Raw genomic sequence first — 23,131 nt, 5'->3', positions numbered from 1 at the left:
ATGGTACCCAATGAAGATCAATAGTTAGACGCGCGGCTGGATCTACCGCTTTGGTCTCAGACAGGATGAAATAATAATGGTTGGCATCAGCCTCGAGCAACCACATTGCCTCCCCATCACTCCCCTTCCAGCGCACGCCCTAATTGGTGTCGCGAACATGGCATCCATGAGCACGGGAAACACGCCAACCATCACAGATGATGTGAGCAAGCCTCCTGAGGGAGTGGTCTTGCCACCAAAGGACATTCGAGGTTAGTTTCGCACGGTCTCCCCGCAGAGTGATGCGTGTGCTAACGAGACGAAATAGCAATTGTTGAAAAGACGGCTGGGTATGTCACTCGAAATGGGGCTGTCTTTGAAGGTAAGTCTCAGTTCATTCTTGCTGCGGCATCAAAGTAAAAGCTAACTTGCTCAACTCTTAAGACCGTGTTCGCGAAAAAGAACGGAACAATCCCAAGTTCTCCTTCCTAAATCCGAATGACCCGTATGCACCATTCTACCAATGGCGTCTAAGTGAAATCAAGGAAGGGAGAGGGACTGATGTGTCTGCTGGCCGCGCAGGCGAGCCAACTCCGACTCCAGCACCCGAAGCACCGAAAGGGCCTGCAGAGCCCCCAGAGTTTCACTTTTCAGCTCGAATGCCTATCATCAACGCTCAGGACTTGGAGGTTGTTAGACTCACAGCACTCTTTGTGGCCAGACGGGGGAAATCTTTCATGACTGCCCTGTCACAGCGCGAGGCCCGGAACTTCCAGTTCGACTTCCTTCGCCCACAACACAGTCTGTATCAGTTCTTTACGCGATTGGTCGACCAGTATACTATACTCCTGCGGCCCGAGGGCGTGGATAGTGCTACATCTGAGAAGAATAGAATCGCGGAGCTGGAACAGAACGTCAAGAACAAATTCCACATTCTGGAACGGGCAAAGCAGCGTGCAGAGTGGGTCAAATATCAAGAGCACCAGAAACAGAAGAAAGAGGAGGAGGAAGAGAATGAGCGGATAGAATATGCCCAGATCGATTGGCACGACTTTGTGGTCGTGGAAACAGTTCTCTTCACCGAAGCGGACGATCAGGTTGACCTCCCCCCGCCAACCTCTCTCAACGACCTGCAATCCGCCTCCCTAGAACAGAAAGCGATGATCTCGCTAAACCCTCTCCGCATCGAAGAAGCTATGCCCACCGACTTGGATGCACCCACATACTACAACGCCTACCCCACGCAACCCGAGCCTCAACCTGTCGTCCAACCAGCCGGTCCATCATTTCCTTCACAGCCGATGCCGCAACCGATTCCCCTTCCCTCTGCTGCCGCCACAGCCGCTGCCCAAGAAGAAGAGCAAAGAATCCGCGAGCGCATGGAAACCCGCGACCAAGTGGCTACAGCCAAATCGATCCCCACCCAACAACCAATGCGCATCCGCTCCGACTACATCCCCCGCGCACAAGCCCGTCGCCTCAACCCAGCCGGCGCCATGGCCCTCTGTCCAAACTGCAAGCAGCAGATCCCCGAAGCCGAACTGCAGCAACACATGCGCATCGAGATGCTCGACCCGCGCTGGCGAGAACAGCAGGCCAAGGCCCAGGCTCGAACGGCTACAACCAACCTTTCCACAGCCGATGTGGTTGGCAATCTGAAACGACTAGCCAGCCAACGCAGCGATGTTTTCGACTCTACTGCCCTCCAGGGTATTCCTGATCCAGAGGAAGAGGCGAGGAAGAAGCGTATGGCTTATGAAGGCATACCAGGGGCTGGGCCTATGCAACACCAACAACCGCCTCCGGTGGGGCCAATGGGTGGTCCGCAGAATCCCCAGAACATGAACATTGAGGAGCAGATTAGACACCTTCATGAGCGCTATAAGCAATGATGCAAACAATTTCCACTTGGCGTTATGTTTTAAACCCTGCTGGCGTTTCGTGGGCTTTTGGGTTTTGTGGACTTTTGCTCGATAATATATTTCTTTGAAAACGATGCCTGTTCCTGCTTGTACAGTATCGCTACATCCTATGACATCTATAGCACTATGAGAAATCATTGGGCGATCCTATAACATGAAACTGTTTGAGCAAGTTTAATTCTAACGTAGTAGCCACTGGTATTCTTGTAGATCGTCCTCTCGATGCATTAAACTCCGTTTACTGGAGCCATGTATATGGCAAAACAAACGTAGAAGACAAGTAACCCATAAGCAAAAGAAGAAGAAGCAAGACTCCCAGTACGCCGATAAATGACGTCTCGGCGCCTGATACAATAAGCAAGAAGTAAGTCAAAGGCAAATAGAGTGAACAAGTATCAGGAATAGGATACATGTACAAGGACGAGAATATTAGAGCAAGATTAGTAATAATACATGTCGCAGGTTGCTCCAATTGGTCCACGCGACGACGAAGACAAAGAAGTATTAGGGGGAGCAGTGTATAGAGTGTCGCCAAGCTAATATGGTGTGAGACAAGGGCATGATCGCGCTCAAGAAGGGTATTCTGCTTTGATACGGCGTGTCATGGGCGCAAAGGGTGATGGACCTTCTGTTGTCTCAACGACGGAGTCGGGCATGACAACGACATCGACCAGCGATAGCGTTGAATCATGCGGAATGGCTTTGCCCAAAGTTGGTTCTCGATAAGAACCTTGGTAATTCGGGAGTGATGAGTATGGTGATTGAGACGTGCTAGCGCAAGAATTTTTTAAGTCGTGGCGCTAGCAGCGAGGGTTTGTGTGCCTGCGGTTGCCTTTTCCTGTTCATGAGTAGTGTCCCGTAGACCTCCATCCTGCTCAGTCTTCAGTCCTGGGATCTCGAGAGACAGAGTGTCCGGCTGCTGTTCCTCGACAGATGGAACGTCGGTTTGCTGTTGTTCATGTCGTTCTTCTGGGGCATATGTCTGAGCGAATACAGGGACGATGCCACCGCCAATTCGAGACCAGAACATTCTTTCCCTCAGGCGAACTGTTTCCTCCCATGCTTCCTGGATCTCATCGGGTTCCTCGGCGTGAATGTGGCCGTCAAGGATGAGACGAAGATAAGCCGTAAACTCGCAGCACGAGCGAACCTTTTCTAGACAGAGAACACACAGCGGGTATCGTTGAGCTGTTTCACTATCCGACATCCGGAAGCGGTGAGTTCTCTCGTTATCGGAGCCGCTTCGTCGTTCGCCGCAGAGCGAGCACGGGAATTCGTATTTTTTGACATCCAATGGCATCGGTTCAACGACTAGACTTCCCTCGCAGATACCGCTGAGCACGCTTCGTCGTGTTAACCAGGATATACCAGGGGCAGCGTCAAGTCGCAAGGTCGGTTCGATGTCTTCCATCACAACACGTTTATAGAAACGCGCCTCCTTGAGAGGAATGCTCGAGCCAGCGGGTTGAGGAGAAGAAACACTTCCGTTTGGTGAGTGGGGTTGAGATTTTGACGGCGAGGAAGTAACTGAGCCGAAGCCAGCACCGCTGAAACTTGCCAAGCTCATGACATTCAGACCGGAGTACGACCCACTGGTTGCCCTGCTTGGAGGCTTGGAGCTTTTTACTAGAGTGAAAAGCTCGCGGAAATCATCGTATGCAATCATATCTGTTCGGCATACCGTCTTAATGAGATGGGGAAAGCTGGTGGAAGGTCCAGGTGCAATTTCGGCAAAGACAACTTCGCCAGGAATGTCTGTTGCGTCCATACTCTTCCGGATAAGACTGTGCTGCAGTGGTCCAGCTGGCGATGGGGGTGCGGTGGAGATGGCTGTTCGGCCATCAAGGTCGTCCTTGGAGATATTCATGACGTGTAGGACGGATTTCAACTCTGATAGCTGTTCTTGATGCGAGGCAAGGAGCGACTCTGTATCTTTGATTTGAGACCGTAGCTGCTCGTTCTTTTTCTCCACTGCCTCGCGCTCAAGCTTCGCCGCAGCAACCATCTACTAAAGATTAGACAAGAAAATTAAGATAAAAAGTGCGCTTACCTTGTTTGCTTCCTCAAAGAGAGCAGCGGTGAGGGTTTCGAGTTCCTGCTCGATATTCTTCTTCTCCTTCTCCGCTAGGACCCGCTGCGCCTTTTCCTCCACCAAGGAAGCTCTCAGGCGAGCAAACTCAACATCATAATCGGCTTTCTTTACGAGTACATTTTGGTCAACATCGCGGCGATATTGAGCATTTTCCGACTCGAGAGCGCGAATCCTTTCTTGGGCTTGCTCCAAGTCTTGGCGGGTGGCGACTAAAGTGTCGTCGAGTTTTGTCTGGTTGTTAATCGCTTGAACGAGCTTCAGACTTAGCGTCGCAACTTCATCGTTCAGGTCAGGGTGGTGCGAAGGTGATGTAGACGCTTCTGAGGACCCAGTGCTGTGCAAAAGTCTCGGGTCTTTCAGGGTGCTGAAACCACTGTCGGCGAACCCGCCTTCGCTTGAAGAACGGATGGTAGGAATTGGAGGCGCACTGGAGGCGGCTACGGAGAGATCATTGGTAGATTTGGCTTTTGTAACGTGCCTATCGGGGGAGAGGGACCTGTTTCCGGACGATAGAGATCGTTTGTGGCTGGTTGATCGCGGGAGCATGTTCGACGGGGAAAGGAAGCCCTGATGCGAGTAGTAGGAATGAAAGGCAATCAAGCTGGAGAAAAATTAGCATAAAGAAGAGATACCGCTTGGACCCGGGAACGTACTCTGCCATGGTGAGGAATCCAGAGTTGATCAGGCACGAGATGGGAAGCGCCGGAGCCAACAGATAGACGTCACGGTTAGGCAGATTAGTGATTCGGTCGTTTCATGGAAGAGAAGGATAGAACGCGAGGCCGATCGTTCGATCTCGAGGTCTTTGGTGCTACTTGAGCTGGATTGCAGGGGGCGAATTTCGGCGCGTGGTCAAGGTGGCACCGGTGAGTTTAGCTGCGACGCATTGAAGCTGTTGAAAGGAACGGATTCGGAGCTGGAAGGGAGCGGATGGGCTCGGCGACAGAAAGGACGGTATAGCGGACAAGTGTGGGAGCTGGGATGAATAGGAGAAGGAATGTGAATGACGGCAGGAAGTCAAGAGAGCTGGGGTTTGGGGGAGTTGGAGCCCCTCTTCCAAGAATGCAGCCGGTGGTGGAGGAAGCACTGAAGCCCTGCAGCCTCTTCGTCAAGCGTCAGGAGCGCTCAAGCCTCAGGCTGCACAGTGGAACCTGTGGAAGCGCCGGGGCGGAGTCGCGGTAATTACCAGATCTACAGTACGCGGGTGAAGTGGCGGGTAATTTACTCCCCATCAAGCAAGCCGATCACGGGACGCCAGGACAAGAGCCCATTGTCGATGACGATTCGCCGAGGCAAATCAATGTCTCATACCATGCTGCCAGGACCAACGTGCGATGTCAATCAAGGAGCCTGTTTCCATGAGTATGTGAGACATCTGTGGTTTCTATTGCTGAACTCCGTGCGTCTGCCCGCGACGTAGTTGATCTGCACTGATCAATTGCTGGGGCATTGCTGCGGGCTTGGGTAGAGCAGCTCAAGCTTCCAACCTTTGAGCTCAGGCACCAGCCAATCCTTGTTTAGAATGTCTCAAAATCGATCTCGGAACCTCTCCGTCAACGGAGCAGTCAAGTAAATCATGTGTCAATAATCATGTATGATGCACGTAATTTCAAGTCGCATTCGGCGTTAGTATACTGGAGTTGCCCTCATTGACGTTTGGGCGCTTTCCAAGTCCCTGCGAGGTGCCCCACACTTTTGAGGCCTTGTAGCCTAAGGCCACAACTATGAGGTGGGGTTTGCATTTGAAGACGCAACAAATCTTTGGATTACTACAATCGACACTGTTGACGAGTATTCCCATATATTCATCCCACTCACCCATTTTGACTTCTTATCCCCAATCTTAACACGCCATGGCCGATGCAGAGCTAGAAGAGGTACGAGACACTGCGCCTGTTTCCACCGCAGTCGCACTGATTTTCTGCTGTAGATCAGACGAGCTCGTCTCGCGCAACTCCAGCAACAGGGCGGCTCACGAGGGGCTCCGTCGGAGGGCAGCCAAGATGACCAGAGAAAGTACGTTTGATTGGCATACTATCTTCCCCTCCGTTGCTAAATAGTTTCTCTAACCGCGTTTCTGATCTCCCAGGCAAGCTGAAGGTATGTTTAAACGAACGCCGACCCGCTAAGCGTCCCGCTCATACATCCCTCCATGAGAAGCCGAACGTCGTGGTACGATTCTAAGCCAGATCCTCGAGCCGGAAGCCGCCGATCGTTTAGGCCGAATCCGCCTTGTCAAGGAGTCGCGCGCCACAGACATCGAGAACCGGCTTATCATGCTCGCACAAACGGGCCAGCTACGACAGAAGGTCACAGAAGAACAACTCAAGCAGCTCTTGAATGCGGTCGCGGAGAATCAGCGCAAGGACGAGGAGGAACAAAAGATCGTGATCCAGAGGCGGAAAGGCGGCTGGGACGATGACGATGATCTGTTGGATCTGTGAAAGAGATGTCTTGTATGGTTTCGGAACCAATGAGGCGTTATGAATTACGATGCATCCGACCTATCTAATTTGAGGTATACTTGCCTCCGAACATGCATATCTGTGATGGACCAATATCCCCGATAAGACAATATGGAGTGGTAAGGTATTGCTTGCTATGCTTCAGCATCGTGAGTGTGGATAGTATACATCTATGCATGTCGCTAAAAGTACAGTGGCTACAGAGTTATCACGAACTATTCCCCTCTAGCCGTTCCTTTTCCCTCTTTTTCTGCATTCTAATCATTCGCCGAATCTCCCTCATGTCCGGCGGCTTCTCAATCCCCAGTTCTGCTCGCAGTTCATCAACATCCTTCTCTAGAATCTTCTCCCAATAGACGTTGATGAGCTCCTTGCTAGAGAGCCCGCTCCGCACCGCCCACGGTAGGTACAGGGAGAACAGCCTCTCTCGCTCCGCAGGCTTTAATCGCACAGAGGCAAACATGCTCAGACCAGTCATTGGAATCAATGTATTTAGGAACTCGAATGCCTTGAGCGCCAGCTCACCTTCCACGAATGTTGGTAATCCAGTCACAGCATGGTAAAAGTCGTGGCATTCGCGGTATCGCTGCATGACATATGCACACTCCGGGTCATCGATATACTGTACATTATCCCTCGTATCCGGTGATACACCTTCCTTGTCTAACCAAGCCGCGTAGGTTCGCCCGACAGAGTTCTCCGGTAGTGAGCGGAGATAGGGAAGCTTAAGGGTTTCGGATGTGATGCGCGGGCGGTCGCGGAGGATTTGTCGACCCGTGGAGTCCTGGAGCATTGCATCACGGAGTCGGTATATGAAGTACGGGGTTGCTGTCACTTCACCAAGCGTCGCAATCAAATCTGTCGAATCAGTTTCGGTCCTAAAATAGCCTTTGCACCTCACACCTACCAGCACGTCGCGGGTTCAAGAGAGCCCCTACTGCAGAGCCCACGGTGAGAAACCCCTTCTCGAAGAAGCCAAGCGGAACATGATGCGGATATTTTGGTGGTGCGCGATTGAAACCGGAGAAAAGCCGTGAAGGAGGTTGCCGGATAAGAGCGCGTAAGGGCGCTATTTCTCGCGCACCAAGAGCTGCGGCTCCGGAGCGCCTGAGAAGTGACATTATGCCGCTGAAATGTGGAAAAGCATTATTTGTTCAGGTCATTTGAGAGGTCGCGGTGCAGGAGGTGGTCTGATGCGGAGCCTCAGCGGAGGGCTTATCGACGACACAACTGGTCGCTGTGTGGGCCCGTAGAACTGATAAAGATCGATAAAAATCGGAGCACAAAATCATACTTTGTACTTCCCACAAGAAGGTGGGACCTTTCTAAGCCAGAGAATTGTGGCTCAGCCATGTCGTATCGGGGAACCTATTTGACCCAGATATTGTAGAAGCGGCCGATCCCTTGAGATTGTCACTTCCCACGCAGCGCAAGCGAAATGACGCCGGAATGGTGGCCCGGAGAGGACCATGAACAGTTCGTGCAGTGGGCAATATCCCAAGGCGTCATTGTGGATGGAGTTGGTCCAGCACGCTTCCAGGGACGTGGTCTAGGAATGATAGCTATGCGAGACATACAAGTACGTAATCGTTGTCGACACAGGTTGCGATTCTGTCTTCTAATATGTTCCATGCACAGGAAGAGGAGGTTATTGTGCGAGTGCCGCAACGAGTAATGTTAACAGTAGAAGCCATTCCGCCTTCATTCTCTAGCAGGTTCCCCGAAAAGACGCCGGTTCACGCGCTTCTGGCTGCATTCTTGTGTAATGGCGAGCCGGAGGACCTCCAGCCCTTTCAGCTCTGGAGAAAGACCTGGCCTAGCCGGAAGGACTTTGAGGACTGCATGCCGATTCTATGGCAGGAGAATTCCAGTTCCATGCTACCGCCGTCTATCTCGGGTAGATGGAAGAATGTCCAGAAGCAAAAACTCGACTTTGAATACGAGTCTTCGCACCAAAACATCCTTGCTCAGCAGCGGATGAGATTGCGCAATGCCTGGGAGAGCGTTGTTGCTGTGTTTCCGGAGACTGATTGGGAAGGATTCTCCTACCACTGGCTCATTGTAAATACTCGGAGCTTCTTCTATCTGATGCCCGGCCAAGAGCAACCAGAAGATCGGAATGATGCTATGGCTCTACTGCCATTAGCTGATTACTTCAACCATTCCGACATGGCAGTAAGTGTGTTTGCGAATGGTCTGAGGTTGCACTTCGCTAAATTTCTCAGTGTAACGTGAAATTTGATGGCCATGAATACGTATTCAGGGCCGTAAAAGCGTATAGTGAGTTCCTATTCAAATCAGTATAAACCCGTACACGACTAATAGTGGAATTTGAAGACACAGGAGAAGAAGTCTTTATGAGTTACGGACCTCATACCAATGATTTCCTGTTCACTGAATGTAAGGCAAGCTTTTGTTCCTCCTTCCACATTGCTTATTTCGGTAGACGGTTTCTACCTCGATTCGAACCAGTCCGAAGCACTATACCTCGATGACATTATATTCCAAGACTTGAACCCGTCCCTCCAGGAGGAACTAAACCTACAGCAATATTATGGGTAAGGTATCCCCCTTCCTGAATCGTACCGAGTATCAGGTTCGAACTGCTCGCTGATACAAGCCACCAGCAACTATCAGGTCACGGCCACGGGAGTGTGCTATCGGACCGAGATAGCCGCTTGCATTGTATACATGTCTCTCAAAGACTGGCAAAACTACACCCTCGGCTACTCTACCAGGGGAGTAGACGCAGAAAAGTCGGCAAAGGTCATCCGCAAATGGATCGGCACATACGTAGAAGAAGCGAATGCGAGTATTGACGAGCTGCTGGAGAAGCGTGGGTCTGGAAACATAGACCGGGAAGACGAGGGAAGGATGCGAATGCTGATCAAGAGGTGGAGCCAGGTAAAGGATCTTTGTTTGAGAGCTCTAAAGGAAGTCGGATGAGACCAAAGGTGTGTAAACTGCTCAACTCTCGCGCCGTTCGAGGTCTTTCATAACGTCAACTGGGATGGCCTGGGACTCTCTTTGCCTGAGATCTAGCTGCTTCGCAAGCACGAGATGCTTTATGGTATAATTCACCACGCACTTGATACCAAGCTCTTCACCTCTTCGCACAATATAGCCATTCAAGTACTCGATTTCGGTTGATCTTCGACCTCGTATGTCCTGTAGCATGGAGCTGGTGTTTTTCGCTGTTTTGTGCATGAGCTGCGTTGCCATCCCTCGCAGACGCTCTGGAGAGAAGCGACTCTCAATCCCAGGTATACCCTGCAATTCTGGCAAACTGCAGATCACACCGGAGATTTCAAACAGAAGCAATCGCATCAAACGAGTGACGCTAAAGTTATAGAGGAGTTCGCCATTATGGCAGTCCATCAACACGGTCAGTGGGTTTATGATTGAGTTCATTGCTAACTTTTCCAGTTGATGCATCAAAACGGATGAAGGCGGCTCAGCGACAGCAACCAAGGGTGGTGTGAGTGTTAATGTGCGTAGTAGGTATTTGGTGCTTGGTGCCCAATCTGGTTCTGTATCATTCGACAGTATAGGTCGAGAATCCTGCTGCGGGACAGGGCCTATGATTGTTGTGCCTACGCCATTATGGGAGACGTGAAAGGTGTCGTTCCTCTGTGCTAGCCCATGGCTAGTGATGCCAACCATGTAGTGTGGCCGTCGGCTCGGGTCCGGAAAGACTTTCGCGTTTACTTCATCAATGATGCCCATGCCATTCTGCAGGAATAACACGGTCGAGTTGGGTGTCAGGCGGTGACGAACGCCCTCTAGAGCCATTGGGGTCACAGGTGCCTTGACCGTGACTATGAGGCATTCAATTTCCTCATTATCTTCCGCCACGGCTGCCCAATCAGTCTCCGCGTTGGACTTTGATTCATCATTATTGGCTGCGGACGAGCCATCAACCGAGCACCACCTTTGGTTGTGGAAGACATTGACATCAAAGCCGGTCTTGATATCGTCTAATCCGTTGGTGTTGATAGCCAAGCATTTCTTCCTCGCGAGCCAAGACGAAAACATCAACGTGCTATGCATCATAAGAGTGATAGGTGGTGGAGATGGCCGGCTTTTCAAGGAGTGGGCAACAAAGGTGCCGACATTTCCAAGGCCGAGGACGTGGATGCGCCCGGATAGTCGACGATTGCCATCATTTCCAGAAAACTCGTCGACATCTTGCGTCCAACTCGAGGCCGGTCGACTCGAGAAAATCTTTTGGAAACCATATCCTCTGGCCGCCGTCCGCAAGAGCGGACGAACTCCGAACATGTGCGCCGGCACCGTGGAAAGTAAACTCTGTTGCGCGGTTCAAGGTGTAAGACACAGATGGCTCAGTAGAAGGTAAAAGCGGTGAGCGAGTCAAGTAGCATAGATAGAACTCATCCGAATAACGGTCTCGGTGTTTATGTCTTGTGACTTCATGGACGTCAATTGTCAAGCATGTCTACTCCGACTTACGTACCTTACGCTTCAAGTCGCTCGTGAGAAGAGTGTGGTTCACCGCCCAAGCCCTTCACCGCTCTACTGGGACGGCAAAAATGGGGTTCTCCGCAAAATCTTTCAACATTCCCGATTCCTCTTTCCGCCGAATACAATTCTTGAGGGTCATGGAGACTGCAGCTTTATTGCCGCTGCTAGAGCAGCTGGACGACAATGTCGATGAACTCGAAGAGGTCCTCGCACCTATACTAAGGAGTACCGTTGTTGAGACGTCGAAGAAACTACCAGTTCTGGACAAAGCCAAGTTCCATGTGATGATCACTTATGCTCTGGAGTCACTGATCTTTTGTACGTTTATGATATGGTATCGCCAACAGCAGAACTAACCTCTCATCCAAACAGCATATCTGCGGCTACACGGTGTAAATGCAAAAGAGCATCCCGTTTTCAGAGAGTTGACAAGAGTGAAACAATACTTCGAGAAGATAAAAACTCTGGAAACTCCGCCAGAGCAAAGGACCATGGTACTTGATAAGCAGGCAGCTGGTCGATTCATAAAGCACGGTCTTGTATGTTTACCCTGACTTGTCTATATATTGAGTGACAACTTACAAGTATAGGCCGGAAACGATAAGCTCGACCTGCAGCGAGAAGAACAACTTGCGAAGGAGAAAGCGCGCGCGCAACTAAAGGCGTCTCTTTTGGCCAAGAAGGCGAAAGCGACGCCCGAAACAACATCCAAGAACATCTCAAGCGGATCCAACTCCGACGTTAATCCCAACGTCGACAGTGACGATGATGTTGTTGACGACGCAGTGCTACAAGATCCGGAGTCATCTGAGATAGCGACTGGAAGCCAAAAGAAAGCCAAGAAAAAGAAAGCTAAATCCGGCGCTAAAGAAGCAAAGCATAAAAAGCGCAGCAAGGAAGATCGGAGAGAACGTCACAAAGAGAGGAGAAAGAAGAAGGAAGAGTCTCGGAAGGCGAGGACTTGAATAATTCGTTTTGCTCGGCTACATCCCACTTATATCTCATCTGCTGGCGCCCGGCACCACAATACAGCTCACGAAACCCGGTTCCAATCGCTTCACGTTCCGTTGATGCCTGTGCTTCTGCTCCTGGCATACATATGTGAAACGAGCTCTTACAACGGAATCTACCTCGGCGCTTATCCAGCGGTACCTCAACACATGCCGGGAAGTTTTGGCATTAACTAATCTGAGCTATGCACTCGGTAGCTGCTGGGAGACAGTGCTACATACTGAAGGTCATTGATACAGGACTCAAGGTCCCGACGCCTGAGTTGGAGTGACATTTCGATCTTTCGAGAAGCGTTCTCGATCATACACGCAGGTGACTCAGTATACAGACAGAGTACGTGAGCTGAAGTGGCGAAAGGCGAAAAGGCGAAAGGCGATTCATTTATCCACAGACTCACTAGTACCACATGCTTGGAATTGAGAGTGCAGAAACATAAAGACAATATCTTCTTTCATTCTGTTTTTCCTAGGTGTAGTACTTATGCAGTAGTACTGGCATCCATCGATGTAGGGCAACGAGCTGGGCTCCAAGTTAGAAACCTGATACCGCATGAAAACCAAACTTGCCGAGGATATCTCTGGATTTTGTGCTATAAATCACCATAAAATACGGGTCCTGGAAACCTTCGGTCACGGAGTAATATTGATGACATAATGAGCAAGCTTGGCCAATCGTAAGCTCTCAAATTGTCCAGTGCACCGGAGTTTTCGAGATGTTCTCCGCCCGCGATTCGACCGTTTTCCTTCTCCTCACTATATAACTCGGCAGTCCCTTCAATCATCCCCGTTGTCATCCCTAATAATCATCTCCTATCTACACACAAAAACACAGTCAGCATGCCTCGTCAACGCCGTGGTGCCGCTCCTGCCGCTACTCCTGCGCGCAGCGCTCCTACTCGCCCTACCGCTCCTGCTCAGCCGGCTCGTGCGCCGTACGGCCAACAGCAACAGCAGCCTCACTCAACCGCTGCTCACCCTCCTACTGCCGCCCAGGCTCCTGCAGCTCCTGCTCCCGTTCAGCAGAGCTCCGGCCCCGGTCTTTTCGGTCAGATGGCTTCCACCGCTGCGTAAGTCAAAAACCCTTCCGTCCCGTCTTCCGTTGCGACTATTCCGAAGTGGCAAACCGAAAAAAACAACCTTCACCTTTATCTACCTCGCAAGTCAATGTCAGAGGCGCATACTGACCATCTTATAGTGGTGTAGCTGTTGGTTCTTCCATCGGCCATGCCATCGGTGGTTTCTTCTCTGGCGGTGGCTCCAGCGCTCCCGCTGAGTCTCAGCAGCAGGCTCCCCCGGCCCAGTCCCAGCCTATGGACAACGGTTTGTGGCAAAGCAGTGCCACAAACAGCTCTTGGGAGAACCCTGCCTGCGAGACTGACATCCGTAACTTCCGCAAGTGCATGGATGACAACCAGGGCAACATGTCCATCTGCGGCTGGTACCTGGATCAGCTGGTACGTATACACCCTTGTTCTTCCTAGCATGACCGCATGTGAACTTGTTACTAATGCGCTTTTGCTCTATTATAGAAAGCTTGCCAGGCTGCTGCTAAGCCCTACTAGACACCTGTCTGTGTAATGTTTTGCGTTTGTGGAAATCTAGCGTGCTGCCATGACAGATTTAAGACAATTGGTTTAGGCCTAGATATGGACAATGCTTGCATATCGGTTGAATGTTACCCGACTGTATAATATTCCTGTTGAGGAACGATAGACTGGGCTTTGAACGGATGTCGATGAGTCCTTGTAGTCTGCTTCTTACCCGGAGAAGAAAAAACACAGATACCCTAATAGAAAAAAAAAGAATAATCTCCTTCATATCTTAAGCTTGGCACTCTCTAAATACCGTGATACGTACTGATTGCCTGGGATCGTCTACAATGTACATATATTTATATATACTCGGGGCGACATCCAATGTACACCCTCCGAGCGCTTACTGGCTCAAAAGAAGAGCAAGCTATACAAATAAAGACGGCTGTTAAGAATAGCAATAAGGGTAGACTAGTTCCTAATAGGACCGTAACATGCAGTCATCGCTCATCATCCCCTCTGGGCTCAAAATTCAGCTACATTGACGAAACGAGCGATTAGGAATTGAACAACGACACAGGCGTTTGAGCGGCATAGCAGACACATACCTGATTTCCGTTATAGAATTCGCTCCTGTCCTGCCCTTCCATTTGATCTCTTAGGGTCCGGATATTCGGCCCAAATGGTCGCCGCCTTGGGGTCTCACCCGTTGACTGTGACCCGGAGGTATGAGCGGGTTCCGGCCGAGGCTGCGCAGCCTGATTCTGACCGTACCCAAGCAGGGACCCAACATAACCGGCTGCAGTGCCAACTACGGAAGAGACAATGCCGTAGACGGAGGATACTGCGCGGACAGGTAATGAGCCTGATTCCGAATATGCTTCAATATATGCCTTGATGGGTACCATGACGAATGTTGCTGTGGACCCAGTTATAATCTCGCGGAGAGTTTGGTCTTCTTCGGCGATGGTGAGTGTTTGATTTGGTAGGGGGGTAAGAATGTGTTTCAGATTATAGGGCTTTCTCTCTTCCATCTGGCTGTCGAGCCAAGGACGGACATCTTTTCGGATAGTATGTGAGGGCGAGAAGGTTGAGCGGACAGATCGTCCGTCGAATAACCGGACCTGAAGACGGTACTCTTGTGGTGTAGGCGCTGGTTTGGAGGGTGACTGTTGCGCAGGTTTCTCTGCCCCGGGCGGCCGCGAAGCCGGCGTTTCTCTCTTAGTATCATTTTTCAAGGACTCTTTCGGCTTGTTGGCGGACTGAATTGCCCTATGCTCTGGTTGTTTTCGAGGAGGCTGTACTGCGGTACGCCGAGAGCTTTCTGCTGGGCCTTTATCCCCTGTATTCTCCTCATCTTCACGACCCCTCGCGGTGCCATGACTAAGCTGGTCCTGACTAGATGATGTCTGAGCTGGAGGCGGGATTGTCGTAGCCGAAGTCGCAGTCTGATTCGCAGCCTGCGGAGGCCGTGGGGGGGAAGCGTCCGCTCCTTGGTTCTGTGAATATGACGGCTGGTCTGTGGATGGCCCCGCTACCTGAGTCTGAAGATTTCTATCCTCCATAACCGCAGTAAGACGAATGCGAAACTCGTCTATTTTGACATCTGGAACGATGTATTCCCGCAGCATTCCATTCCTGCAAATTGTTAATATGACTTGCTTGCATTGGAATCGCATATCTGAATCTGGATACGTACTTAATAGCAACTACCGTCGGGTATTGTGAAACGGGACAGACAGAGGCCAGAAATCCAGCTTCTGGGCTCTCTTTGGTGATGCGGAGTAGAACAGATCGCGCTTCAAGAAGGCGCGTGAACTCCTGGCCGAAGAGCGAGTTATTAGAGGGGCTTCTGTATACAGTACGTAAACCTGGACAGTACCTCGTCGCCTGCAAAATACTCCTCCTGCCATGTTGAGCTTGTTTGGCCGTCATCTGTTGATAGGACGAATGGTTAGGTAGTGTCGGATCCGGTAACCTCCCCGCTGGAACAAGAGCTCGGTGTTCTCGATGACGAACCTTGCACAAAGCAGATGACAGCCTTGGACTCCTGTACGGCTAGGGCAATGCCCTCCTGAAGAGACCCCGAGAAAAACATATCGACTCCGCGAGCTGTGGTGAGCTATTGGGAGAGATGTCTTGAGGGATGTTGTACTGCGTCCGAACTGGACTGTCAATCGGCGCCGATCACGCGGTTCCACATCTCGGCTTCAAATGATCTCTCCTCCGGCATCAAAGTTGACTGCCCACCTCCGAGTCCAGCATCAATTCCCATCCTTTCCGGCTCGCAGCTGATCAATGAAACGCACCAGTTTTTGATTACACTTTACTAGACTATGCGACCCATTTTCTCGGTTCTGCAACGGGCCGCTGCGCCTCGAGCATGGCAGCACACCATCTCCTCTGCCCGCAGTCCGCGCACAGCATTCAAACTCGACTCGATCTGCGCAAGATGTCGTCACCAGCAGATGCAAGTGCGCTTCTTCAATGGCCAGCAAGTGGGCGACGACCAGCGTTGGTTATCCGTCGTGGACCACCCCGCGCAGATCGTCCGAACAGGCCGCAAACATGGACCGGGGCTGATTATTCTTGGTGCGCATATACTACACATTCTTAAACCGGATTGGTGCCACTTTACTACTGCTAATACTGTACGAAACAGCGTTGATCCCTATTATCTCTTTCGCTCTTGGAACGTGGCAGATACAACGTCTAGATTGGAAAACAAATTTGATCGCGAAATACGAAGATCGGCTTGTCAAAGACCCTCTCCCGTTACCTCCGCGAGTTGATCCCAGTGTCGTCTCGGAATTTGATTATCGCCGTGTCTACGCTACAGGTCGATTTCGGCATGATCAGGAGATGTTGATTGGGCCGCGCATGCGTGAAGGTCAGGACGGGTTCATAGTTGTTACGCCGCTGGAAAGAGGAGAAGGAGAGAGCACAGTGCTGGTAAATCGAGGTTGGATTTCCAAGAAAGTGATGGACCAGAAGGATAGGGTCGAGGGGCTCCCACCGACCGAAGTGACTGTCGAGGGCTTAATACGAGAACCGTGGAAGAAGAACATGTTTACCCCTGATAACAAGCCCGAGGATGGGAAATTTTACTTTCCAGATGTTGAACAGATGGCTGAGCTGACCGGCAGCCAGCCGGTATGGATTGAGCAAACGATGGGTAAGCTGTCATGACCATTACTAGGTGCATCTTTGACGTGGCTGACCCGTCTCCATTCAGTCCCGGATTTCCTCGAGGCAATGACCCGGGAAGAAAAAGGCATTCCGATCGGCCGGGCAGCGGAAGTGAACCTAAAGAATAACCACAGCCAGTACATCTTTACATGGTATGTTTCAAGCCACCTCGCCCATGCGAGACTTCGACTCCTGACTAATCGATATAGGTACGGACTGTCCCTCGCGACATCCATCATGCTGTGGATGATAGTTCGAAAGCGTCCCAATGAGGTCACACGCCGGGTTCGCCAGAATAAAAACTGGTAAGAGACGGTGAACTCTGTGCATTTGGCATTGGCGTTCGGCTTGCTTTGCGGTATATTCTCCACTGTATTATAGTATTCATCTTGGCGCCATCGCGAGCCTCATGTCCTGCAAGAGTTCCTTTGGTAGGTGCTTCTGCGCAAGGGAAAATACCGTTGTTGTATTATTGAGATGCCGTTGCCTATCAAGTTAGCATCTCCATCGTAGATAGCGCGAGAATTTAGAAACTTACCTTCTCATCAAGGCAGTGACATCTGCTTCATCAATTGTCTTGCGCCCAGCGTGTTTTGAATATGCTGCCAAGTCCTCGCTCACTTGTTCGAAATACCACGAGGAGGCCTGCTCAAGTGCTGCTAGAGTGGTCTTGCTGATCTTTGCTTTCGGCCCAGATCGGGCACGTGCAAATCGGGTGGCTAGCTTGCGAACGACACCAGAAGGCATGTTTGGAACCGGAATACCGTGTCGTGAAAGTTTCTTCTGTTTCGAACCTTGAATGACCGTTTCTTCATCGCGCAGACCTCCTCCGGCAAGTCCCGGACTCTCGCTCAAGGAATCCCTGTCTGGAAAATTCAGCTCTAGACCGAAACCGCCAGTTGCGTCTCCATCATCACTATAGTCGGACTGGGGACCAGCATTTAGTCCTAGATCAACAGGTGGCAACTCGAATCCTTCATCATCATTCAATGGCCCGTCCTGATCCAGATCCTCAGCAGGCGCGACGGGAGACGGAAAGTTGAAGTCAAAGTTGAATCGCCCGAGATCTTCGGTGTCTCCGCTGCATGTGCTTATCAGTAAACGTATTTCAGCGAAGGAACTGTTCAGCTTACCCCCTATCAAACGCACTCTGACTAATGACGGTTTCATCTTGTCCATTGTCTTCGTCAAGAGCTATTCCTGTAGCGTCGTCATCGTCTTCCGAACCATCTTCAAGCCCGGTAGCATCTCCAAAGTTCTCACTCAGACGAGCACCGTAACTCATCATGGACAGTCGGCCTCTATCTCGATCAAAGGTGGCTCTCCGAGGATATTCGACGGAAGTGTGCGTCATGTCATCATCCTCTAGTGCTAGCGACATCCGTGGCGGGCGTATCTCAGGGCTTCCCTCGTCATCGTCCTCTTCAACCTCGTCTAATGGCAGAGACAGCCGAGGCCTCTCGGGCGCGGGTTCATTATCGAGCTCGTCAATCTCATCAATCTCACTTTCTGGCTCCGGTTCCGGTGGTGGTTGCGGTGAAGAGCGTATTGGTTGGGAGTTTGGGGCGAGAGCTTATGAACAATATCAGCGGGTGGTCTCAGAAACGCCAAAACCACTCATACCTTTACTAAGATTCCGGAGAACATCGAAGACGGTTTCGCGTTGCCCTCGTCCGCTTTTTCGGCGATCACGTCCGGGCGTATTGGCTGCCCGCCGTTGCATCGCGCGAAGCCCATAAGGTGTCGACGGGGCCGCCCCTCTGTTTCTAGGTGTGTACCGCAAAGTCGAGCGGGGAGTTGCTGACGCTGCAAGCCGGCTTGGGGTGGATGGATGTCGCGTATGAATAGGAAGGCGCTGAAGCTATGGAGAGTAAGTCAGCGAAAAGCATATATGGCATTGTTTTGCACCAACCCTCGTGAGTGTAGTATCGCCAGCCGGAGTAGATGCCCTAAACCCCTCGGAATCTCGCGCAGAGCGGCGGCTCCGCGAATTGGGAGTATCCGACATTTGACCAACGAAGTGTAAGCGCGGAATATTGTATGTTCAGCACACCATGAGCACTCCCCGATTGAACTGTTCAATGGACGATGATGCGTCCAGCCAAGAGCGCAATGAAGTCGCGTCCAGAGAACAACAACCCTCGCTGGAGATTCTATTTGCGGCGCAGTAGCTCCTTATCGATAAGGAGAATTGATGACTCAGCATAAAAAGTTCCCCAGGAAATGCGACGCAAAGAACCGATACATTTATCGGGACATTTTTCAGAGAACGGAGAGTTCCGAGGATTGAGTTATTCTAATTACTCAGGCCAAAATGTCCAGCGAAGCACCCACCCCGTCTGGTCTCGCCGGCAAGGTCGACAAGAAGCGCAAGAGGCAAGTCGAAGAACCTCCTAAGCAGAACAAGGCCGGCGCTTCCAAGCCCACAAGCAATGCTTCTGAAGGCCCCAAGGACAAGAAGCGAAAGCATGGCAAGAATAAGAAAGTGGGAAAGGACAAGGACCAGGAGGATAAGCCCAAGGCTATCAGAGGAGAGCCTTTGGCCAAAGAACGCAAGGGCGGTACGGACGAAGCCATTGGAAAGATGGATGGTCGATTGCTCGCAGACCACTTTGTGCAAAAGGCCAAGCGGCATAACAAGGACCTCACTGCGGTCGAGTTGAGCGATTTGAGTGTTCCAGGTATGGTGATGTTCCCTGAGTTTGACTACCTGCAGTTTACTAAAACGAAATCCAGACTCTGCCTTTCTTGATACATCATCATTCGACTCCCCGAGGACTTTGGACAAGCTCCCGGACTTCTTAAAGGCATTTAGCCCAAAGGATGCCAATCTTTCTGACTCTTCCGAGCAAAAGGGAACGCCACATACTCTGGTAGTTTCGCCTGCCGGTCTTCGTGCTGCTGATGTCGTCAGGTACGAACCCCCATTCTCAACCCGCAGTGGAGAAAAAAAGTCAGAACTCTGACCAGAAGTAGAGCGCTTCGAACATTCTCAACGAAAGAAGCTCCTATCGGCAAGCTGTTCGCTAAACACATAAAGCTCGAGGAAGCCAAGCAATTCCTGGAACGCGCTCGGTAAGCATCACCCAGTCGATTTAGCTGCACATAGTTGCTATATACTGAGCTTTAATTTAGAGTTGGGATTGGAGCTGGAACCCCCTCTCGTATCTCCGATCTTATCGATTCAGGTATGACCGCATCGCGTGTTTGAGTCCCCATCAGCTGATGCCTGGCTACTGAACTGACAGGCACAGGTTCTCTAAAACTGAATGAGCTGAAAAGAATCGTCATTGACGGCTCTTATGTTGACCAGAAACAAAGGGGTATTTTCGACATGAAGGAAACTCATCTTCCACTCTTGCAGTTACTCACCCGGTCCGAGTTTCGAGACCGGTACGGCGCAAAGGACAAGAAGGTCGAGATCCTAGTCTTTTGAATTACGATTATAATGATTTTTGTTGGCGTTTTTTTGATAATGGTTGAGGGGCTTGTCCCTTGTTGTGGGCTTATCTTATTTGGTCATATAGATAGCGTCTACAAAATCACATCCCGTAAGGCAAACACGAGTGCAGGTATCGAGCGTTCATAGAGCCCATCTCCGGTTATTTTCACTGCTCGATTGGGTAGTCTTCTCGGCACGCCTCAAGGCCTGGCACGCTAAGCAAGCATGCCATCACTGGCATGTCTGGTAGAGGCGGAACCTGGCTCTTCGCCTTCGCAACCGGTCCGTCAACGGTTGGTTCCGCAAGGCGAGTTGTCCTTGAATAATGGAGAGAAGCTGTTCTTCTTGTTGTAGAGATATCCAAGAAGACATTCAAGTGCCGCAAAATTGCATGGTCTTATGGACGGCGGTTTCAGCAGCATTGCGGTAGTTCGCGCAATACGCCTTGAGTCGTGCAATACCTTCGTTTGGTATGCTTACAATCTGGGAAGACAGGAACTTCTCGACCTGATCGATAAGCCTCAAATCGGATAATCTGGAAGCATCACGAGGATTCTGGATAATAGTCGATGAAAGTGTTGACAAAGCGATGATGGGATAATAGATGAGGATTCGGTAGGCGAATTAGCATGGCATGAGGCATGAGAACAAGATGTGCACTTACCCAATCAAAGACAAATGGCCCTCTGGCATATATCTCATCAGTCTGATAGAGGCCCTCGCAGCGTGCGCACATAGACTCGAAGACTCAAACACTTTGGAAGTGTGGGGTGGAGGAGCGGAAAAGTCGATACCTTGCTTCTTTAGCAGTTCGTCCGCTATCATAATTTTCCGACTGCAGATCAACCGATGGATTGCAATAATGCAGTGGAAGTAGGAGTAGTGGAGATAGAGCATCATAACAGATATCGACGGCTGGGAAAACTTGGGTAAGCCTGGCGCATCTGGTTGACAATCTGCCGGCAGGTTTTCTATCCAGTCCTGAAGCTTCTCATCCAGTGTCCCTATGGAAGCCATTATCTCGCCCAACGTCCTATTCTTTGCTGCGGCTGAATATAGATCCTTATATAATTGGCCCTTGATGGTCGCGAGCTGGCATTGTGCTTTGAAAACATTGAAATTGCTGTGTTGATTGATTGTCGGAATTATGCGAGCACCGTCTGCTGGTGGCTCTGTAGGGATTTCAATGCTCATATCGTCATCACTCTGCGCTGGTGGTTTGTCGAAGCGGAGAGAAATCCTGATTTCAGTCAAAGAGATTAGCTGCATAATGTATGAAATAACGTTTCGTATATCTTACTCTCTATCAAGGCAATAGGCGATCCAAAAAGTATACCGTCGCTGTTTCAAATCTTGGGACGATGGTGAAGCTCCTTCCTCAGTAGTCCCCAACCCCAACTGTTGACACATACGTATCGCGGCAGCAACGAGAAAGTTGCAGGGCTCAGCGGACATCGTCCCTAGAAAGAAAATTGACTGGGAGACATGTCAGCTGATGGATGTGGCTATTGAAGCCGAGATTAACCCATACCATTCCGAGAAGAGCCTGAATGGACCATAAATCCGGTTGACCAAGGCAGAGATCATGGTAGACGCTAAAGGCATTCTTGATAAAGAGCCAGCTTCTTTGGTGTTCTGCCTGAGCAGTAGTTCTATCCTTGATGCGAAAAGCAATTGCTAGAGCAAATACAACGTTGACGCTGGCCCAGAGCGCAGGGGATTGAAGAACGACGTCAAGATTATCCTGATCGAAGAGAGACACAAGCTTAGCCTGCTCATATAGAGGGCATAAACAGTTGAAGCTTTTCAAGTACTCGTAAAGAAGGGCTGAGGCTTCTTCTTTCGGGGGTAGCGGGCAGAACTCCTTTCTTGGGAAGTCACCACTCAATGAGCCGTACAATGTGGCCTTCGAATGACTTTCAGATGATAGGGTGGGGGTCACACCGGCCTTTTGACCCACCCACTTCATTCCTTCAGGCGATAATGCCCTCAGACCTGAGTGAATAGGTTACTTATTGAAACAAAGCCCTTATATATGAGACAACTCACCACGAGCAGTTGGAGTGTCGAGAAGGCATCTTGGGAGGAGAAGTCCAGCAATGTCATCCCAAAGGGGGCCTTCCTCGTCATCTTGAGAATCGGGCACGAGTTGATCCGTTTCAAGACGCGTAAAGATGGGGTTCTGAGGTGCCCTCGAATCTACGTAGGTGTCATTCGGGTGTAGACCACCATTCGAGCTTCCTTGGTTTGCGCTATCGGCAGGCTCGGAGAGCGGCGGTGATGGGGGCGACTGTGCACAATCGGATTCCGCGAACCCTGGCAATGTCTGTGCCGACTCTGTTCTGCGGATATCAAACCCCAGTTCTTGCAAATGTGCTTCCATTCGCCCTATGTTTGACTCTAAGCGGTTGATCATCATAAGGCTACGGTCAAGGTTTGTATACGTCAGTCGCCATGTACAGATGCCTATTAGTGGCAAGGGTCATTTGAGTACTTTTTGAGATTTCTTTGACGTCTATACTCATTTGCATCGTCGCTTGTCTTAAGCCTCTTTGGACCGGGGTGGTCTGAGTCTTGGTTCGCGTCAGATTGCAGTTCGTTGAACTGGTGCGTCTCGTTCCGCTGCGAAGTAAACGATTAGCGCTTACTCCATGAATCCGGGGTTGCAACGCCCACTTGTTTTCTGGACCGATTTCTCCCAGACCCTTGGTCTGTCCTTCCTCCGCCAGGCCGGAAGCGGGGTTTAGCGACCTTGTTGCTACTCGACGCGTGCCTCATTGTGGAGTTTGCGCGTTGTCGAGTGTTGCTGTCTATTCGCGATGAATAGACGTTGCTCCGAGTAAGAGAATAATGAGCAGAGGAAGACGGCGAGAGACAAACCCAAGCTTCCTTCGACGAGGTTATCTAACGGTCGCCGCGCTAGTTTGTTGGCCCCCAGATCACACGTTACGACCTGCTACTCCATTCTGAAACGTGGATGCGAACACGATGGCCAAGACACTCGGTCGCTTGAACGAA

The 23,131-nt window shown here is 50.8% G+C and overlaps 13 protein-coding genes across 13 annotated transcripts; 7 read left to right on the top strand and 6 right to left on the bottom strand.

Annotated features, from left to right (window-relative positions):
* Positions 1-86: 86 nt before the first annotated feature.
* On the top strand, positions 87-2,055 carry BJX68DRAFT_80582 (putative pre-mRNA splicing factor). The gene is made up of 3 exons (XM_071049790.1): positions 87-251; positions 308-361; positions 424-2,055. The coding sequence occupies exons 1-3, from the start codon at positions 158-160 to the stop codon at positions 1,869-1,871; spliced, it is 1,596 nt and encodes a 531-aa protein (XP_070904918.1). The 5' UTR covers positions 87-157; the 3' UTR covers positions 1,872-2,055.
* Positions 2,056-2,067: 12 nt separating this feature from the next.
* Positions 2,068-5,147, bottom strand: BJX68DRAFT_224610 (guanine nucleotide exchange factor SEC2). Its single transcript, XM_071038279.1, has 3 exons — positions 4,647-5,147; positions 3,952-4,594; positions 2,068-3,906 (listed from the first exon to the last, which is right to left on the bottom strand). The coding sequence occupies exons 1-3, from the start codon at positions 4,652-4,654 to the stop codon at positions 2,689-2,691; spliced, it is 1,869 nt and encodes a 622-aa protein (XP_070904917.1). The 5' UTR covers positions 4,655-5,147; the 3' UTR covers positions 2,068-2,688.
* Positions 5,148-5,742: 595 nt separating this feature from the next.
* Positions 5,743-6,512, top strand: BJX68DRAFT_80522 (DNA-binding protein). The gene is made up of 4 exons (XM_071049789.1): positions 5,743-5,870; positions 5,924-6,009; positions 6,083-6,093; positions 6,154-6,512. Exons 1-4 carry the CDS (start codon positions 5,847-5,849, stop codon positions 6,435-6,437), a joined length of 405 nt encoding a protein of 134 aa, XP_070904916.1. The 5' UTR covers positions 5,743-5,846; the 3' UTR covers positions 6,438-6,512.
* Positions 6,513-6,666: 154 nt separating this feature from the next.
* On the bottom strand, positions 6,667-7,579 carry coq4 (ubiquinone biosynthesis protein COQ4; the record flags this gene model as incomplete). Its single annotated transcript, XM_071044106.1, has 2 exons — positions 6,667-7,316; positions 7,366-7,579. 2 exons carry the CDS (start codon positions 7,577-7,579, stop codon positions 6,667-6,669), a joined length of 864 nt encoding a protein of 287 aa, XP_070904915.1.
* A 317-nt stretch (positions 7,580-7,896) lies between these two features.
* Positions 7,897-9,366, top strand: BJX68DRAFT_261188 (uncharacterized protein; the record flags this gene model as incomplete). Its single annotated transcript, XM_071044105.1, has 7 exons — positions 7,897-8,037; positions 8,097-8,633; positions 8,684-8,738; positions 8,796-8,858; positions 8,905-9,016; positions 9,086-9,298; positions 9,351-9,366. The coding sequence occupies 7 exons, from the start codon at positions 7,897-7,899 to the stop codon at positions 9,364-9,366; spliced, it is 1,137 nt and encodes a 378-aa protein (XP_070904914.1).
* On the bottom strand, positions 9,102-10,910 carry BJX68DRAFT_80510 (ketopantoate reductase family protein). Its single transcript, XM_071049788.1, has 2 exons — positions 9,252-10,910; positions 9,102-9,189 (listed from the first exon to the last, which is right to left on the bottom strand). Exon 1 carries the CDS (start codon positions 10,737-10,739, stop codon positions 9,426-9,428), a length of 1,314 nt encoding a protein of 437 aa, XP_070904913.1. The 5' UTR covers positions 10,740-10,910; the 3' UTR covers positions 9,102-9,189; positions 9,252-9,425.
* A 135-nt stretch (positions 10,911-11,045) lies between these two features.
* On the top strand, positions 11,046-12,117 carry BJX68DRAFT_80437 (Sas10/Utp3/C1D family protein). Its single transcript, XM_071049785.1, has 3 exons — positions 11,046-11,258; positions 11,313-11,479; positions 11,531-12,117. The coding sequence occupies exons 1-3, from the start codon at positions 11,078-11,080 to the stop codon at positions 11,903-11,905; spliced, it is 723 nt and encodes a 240-aa protein (XP_070904912.1). The 5' UTR covers positions 11,046-11,077; the 3' UTR covers positions 11,906-12,117.
* A 670-nt stretch (positions 12,118-12,787) lies between these two features.
* On the top strand, positions 12,788-13,512 carry BJX68DRAFT_261185 (uncharacterized protein; the record flags this gene model as incomplete). Its single annotated transcript, XM_071044104.1, has 3 exons — positions 12,788-13,017; positions 13,146-13,404; positions 13,480-13,512. The coding sequence occupies 3 exons, from the start codon at positions 12,788-12,790 to the stop codon at positions 13,510-13,512; spliced, it is 522 nt and encodes a 173-aa protein (XP_070904911.1).
* A 363-nt stretch (positions 13,513-13,875) lies between these two features.
* On the bottom strand, positions 13,876-15,699 carry BJX68DRAFT_80430 (UBX domain protein). Its single transcript, XM_071049784.1, has 5 exons — positions 15,502-15,699; positions 15,365-15,417; positions 15,182-15,303; positions 14,091-15,120; positions 13,876-14,018 (listed from the first exon to the last, which is right to left on the bottom strand). Exons 1-5 carry the CDS (start codon positions 15,578-15,580, stop codon positions 13,983-13,985), a joined length of 1,320 nt encoding a protein of 439 aa, XP_070904910.1. The 5' UTR covers positions 15,581-15,699; the 3' UTR covers positions 13,876-13,982.
* On the top strand, positions 15,491-17,093 carry BJX68DRAFT_80442 (cytochrome oxidase assembly protein SHY1). The gene is made up of 4 exons (XM_071049786.1): positions 15,491-16,074; positions 16,145-16,657; positions 16,718-16,823; positions 16,881-17,093. Exons 1-4 carry the CDS (start codon positions 15,819-15,821, stop codon positions 16,978-16,980), a joined length of 975 nt encoding a protein of 324 aa, XP_070904909.1. The 5' UTR covers positions 15,491-15,818; the 3' UTR covers positions 16,981-17,093.
* BJX68DRAFT_80469 (uncharacterized protein) lies at positions 17,018-18,785 on the bottom strand. The gene is made up of 5 exons (XM_071049787.1): positions 18,584-18,785; positions 18,295-18,532; positions 17,805-18,243; positions 17,210-17,752; positions 17,018-17,158 (listed from the first exon to the last, which is right to left on the bottom strand). Exons 1-5 carry the CDS (start codon positions 18,677-18,679, stop codon positions 17,056-17,058), a joined length of 1,419 nt encoding a protein of 472 aa, XP_070904908.1. The 5' UTR covers positions 18,680-18,785; the 3' UTR covers positions 17,018-17,055.
* Positions 18,786-18,924: 139 nt separating this feature from the next.
* On the top strand, positions 18,925-20,415 carry BJX68DRAFT_80386 (uncharacterized protein). Its single transcript, XM_071049781.1, has 5 exons — positions 18,925-19,352; positions 19,408-19,585; positions 19,648-19,746; positions 19,807-19,859; positions 19,926-20,415. Exons 1-5 carry the CDS (start codon positions 18,986-18,988, stop codon positions 20,105-20,107), a joined length of 879 nt encoding a protein of 292 aa, XP_070904907.1. The 5' UTR covers positions 18,925-18,985; the 3' UTR covers positions 20,108-20,415.
* Positions 20,224-23,105, bottom strand: BJX68DRAFT_80391 (fungal specific transcription factor domain-containing protein). The gene is made up of 5 exons (XM_071049782.1): positions 22,163-23,105; positions 21,645-22,108; positions 21,414-21,589; positions 20,783-21,353; positions 20,224-20,728 (listed from the first exon to the last, which is right to left on the bottom strand). Exons 1-5 carry the CDS (start codon positions 22,530-22,532, stop codon positions 20,486-20,488), a joined length of 1,824 nt encoding a protein of 607 aa, XP_070904906.1. The 5' UTR covers positions 22,533-23,105; the 3' UTR covers positions 20,224-20,485.
* Between the last annotated feature and the right edge of the window lie 26 nt (positions 23,106-23,131).

The sequence above is a fragment of the Aspergillus pseudodeflectus genome (genome assembly GCF_044049435.1).
Source record: "Aspergillus pseudodeflectus strain CBS 756.74 chromosome Unknown BJX68scaffold_2, whole genome shotgun sequence".
Classification (NCBI taxonomy): domain Eukaryota; kingdom Fungi; phylum Ascomycota; class Eurotiomycetes; order Eurotiales; family Aspergillaceae; genus Aspergillus; species Aspergillus pseudodeflectus.
Note: the sequence above shows the minus strand (reverse complement) of the source record. Positions and strands in the feature narration are given on the sequence as shown.

Excerpts from the sequence above, each read along its gene's own strand:
- BJX68DRAFT_80582 (XM_071049790.1), top strand. The coding sequence starts at position 158 with ATGGCATCCATGAGCACGGGAAACACGCCAACCATCACAGATGATGTG. Across the intron at positions 252-307 it reads GCCACCAAAGGACATTCGAG|CAATTGTTGAAAAGACGGCT; the intron begins GTTAGTTTCGCA and ends GAGACGAAATAG. Across the intron at positions 362-423 it reads AAATGGGGCTGTCTTTGAAG|ACCGTGTTCGCGAAAAAGAA; the intron begins GTAAGTCTCAGT and ends TCAACTCTTAAG.
- BJX68DRAFT_224610 (XM_071038279.1), bottom strand. Across the intron at positions 3,907-3,951 it reads TCTTTGAGGAAGCAAACAAG|ATGGTTGCTGCGGCGAAGCT; the intron begins GTAAGCGCACTT and ends AATCTTTAGTAG.
- BJX68DRAFT_80510 (XM_071049788.1), bottom strand. The coding sequence starts at position 10,739 with ATGTTCGGAGTTCGTCCGCTCTTGCGGACGGCGGCCAGAGGATATGGT.
- BJX68DRAFT_80386 (XM_071049781.1), top strand. The coding sequence starts at position 18,986 with ATGTCCAGCGAAGCACCCACCCCGTCTGGTCTCGCCGGCAAGGTCGAC. Across the intron at positions 19,586-19,647 it reads CGTGCTGCTGATGTCGTCAG|AGCGCTTCGAACATTCTCAA; the intron begins GTACGAACCCCC and ends GACCAGAAGTAG. Across the intron at positions 19,860-19,925 it reads CTCCGATCTTATCGATTCAG|GTTCTCTAAAACTGAATGAG; the intron begins GTATGACCGCAT and ends TGACAGGCACAG.
- BJX68DRAFT_80469 (XM_071049787.1), bottom strand. The coding sequence starts at position 18,679 with ATGTCGGATACTCCCAATTCGCGGAGCCGCCGCTCTGCGCGAGATTCC. Across the intron at positions 18,533-18,583 it reads GCGATACTACACTCACGAGG|CTTCAGCGCCTTCCTATTCA; the intron begins GTTGGTGCAAAA and ends TACTCTCCATAG. Across the intron at positions 18,244-18,294 it reads TCTCCGGAATCTTAGTAAAG|CTCTCGCCCCAAACTCCCAA; the intron begins GTATGAGTGGTT and ends ATTGTTCATAAG.
- BJX68DRAFT_80437 (XM_071049785.1), top strand. The coding sequence starts at position 11,078 with ATGGAGACTGCAGCTTTATTGCCGCTGCTAGAGCAGCTGGACGACAAT. Across the intron at positions 11,259-11,312 it reads TCTGGAGTCACTGATCTTTT|CATATCTGCGGCTACACGGT; the intron begins GTACGTTTATGA and ends TCATCCAAACAG. Across the intron at positions 11,480-11,530 it reads GATTCATAAAGCACGGTCTT|GCCGGAAACGATAAGCTCGA; the intron begins GTATGTTTACCC and ends TTACAAGTATAG.
- BJX68DRAFT_80522 (XM_071049789.1), top strand. The coding sequence starts at position 5,847 with ATGGCCGATGCAGAGCTAGAAGAG. Across the intron at positions 5,871-5,923 it reads CCGATGCAGAGCTAGAAGAG|ATCAGACGAGCTCGTCTCGC; the intron begins GTACGAGACACT and ends TTTCTGCTGTAG.
- BJX68DRAFT_80430 (XM_071049784.1), bottom strand. The coding sequence starts at position 15,580 with ATGTTTTTCTCGGGGTCTCTTCAGGAGGGCATTGCCCTAGCCGTACAG. Across the intron at positions 15,304-15,364 it reads AGTATTTTGCAGGCGACGAG|GAGTTCACGCGCCTTCTTGA; the intron begins GTACTGTCCAGG and ends CTCTTCGGCCAG. Across the intron at positions 15,121-15,181 it reads CCGACGGTAGTTGCTATTAA|GAATGGAATGCTGCGGGAAT; the intron begins GTACGTATCCAG and ends AACAATTTGCAG.
- BJX68DRAFT_80442 (XM_071049786.1), top strand. The coding sequence starts at position 15,819 with ATGCGACCCATTTTCTCGGTTCTGCAACGGGCCGCTGCGCCTCGAGCA. Across the intron at positions 16,075-16,144 it reads ACCGGGGCTGATTATTCTTG|CGTTGATCCCTATTATCTCT; the intron begins GTGCGCATATAC and ends TGTACGAAACAG. Across the intron at positions 16,824-16,880 it reads AGCCAGTACATCTTTACATG|GTACGGACTGTCCCTCGCGA; the intron begins GTATGTTTCAAG and ends TAATCGATATAG.
- BJX68DRAFT_80391 (XM_071049782.1), bottom strand. The coding sequence starts at position 22,532 with ATGATGATCAACCGCTTAGAGTCAAACATAGGGCGAATGGAAGCACAT. Across the intron at positions 22,109-22,162 it reads CGACACTCCAACTGCTCGTG|GTCTGAGGGCATTATCGCCT; the intron begins GTGAGTTGTCTC and ends CTATTCACTCAG. Across the intron at positions 20,729-20,782 it reads CAGAGGGCCATTTGTCTTTG|CGAATCCTCATCTATTATCC; the intron begins ATTGGGTAAGTG and ends TAATTCGCCTAC.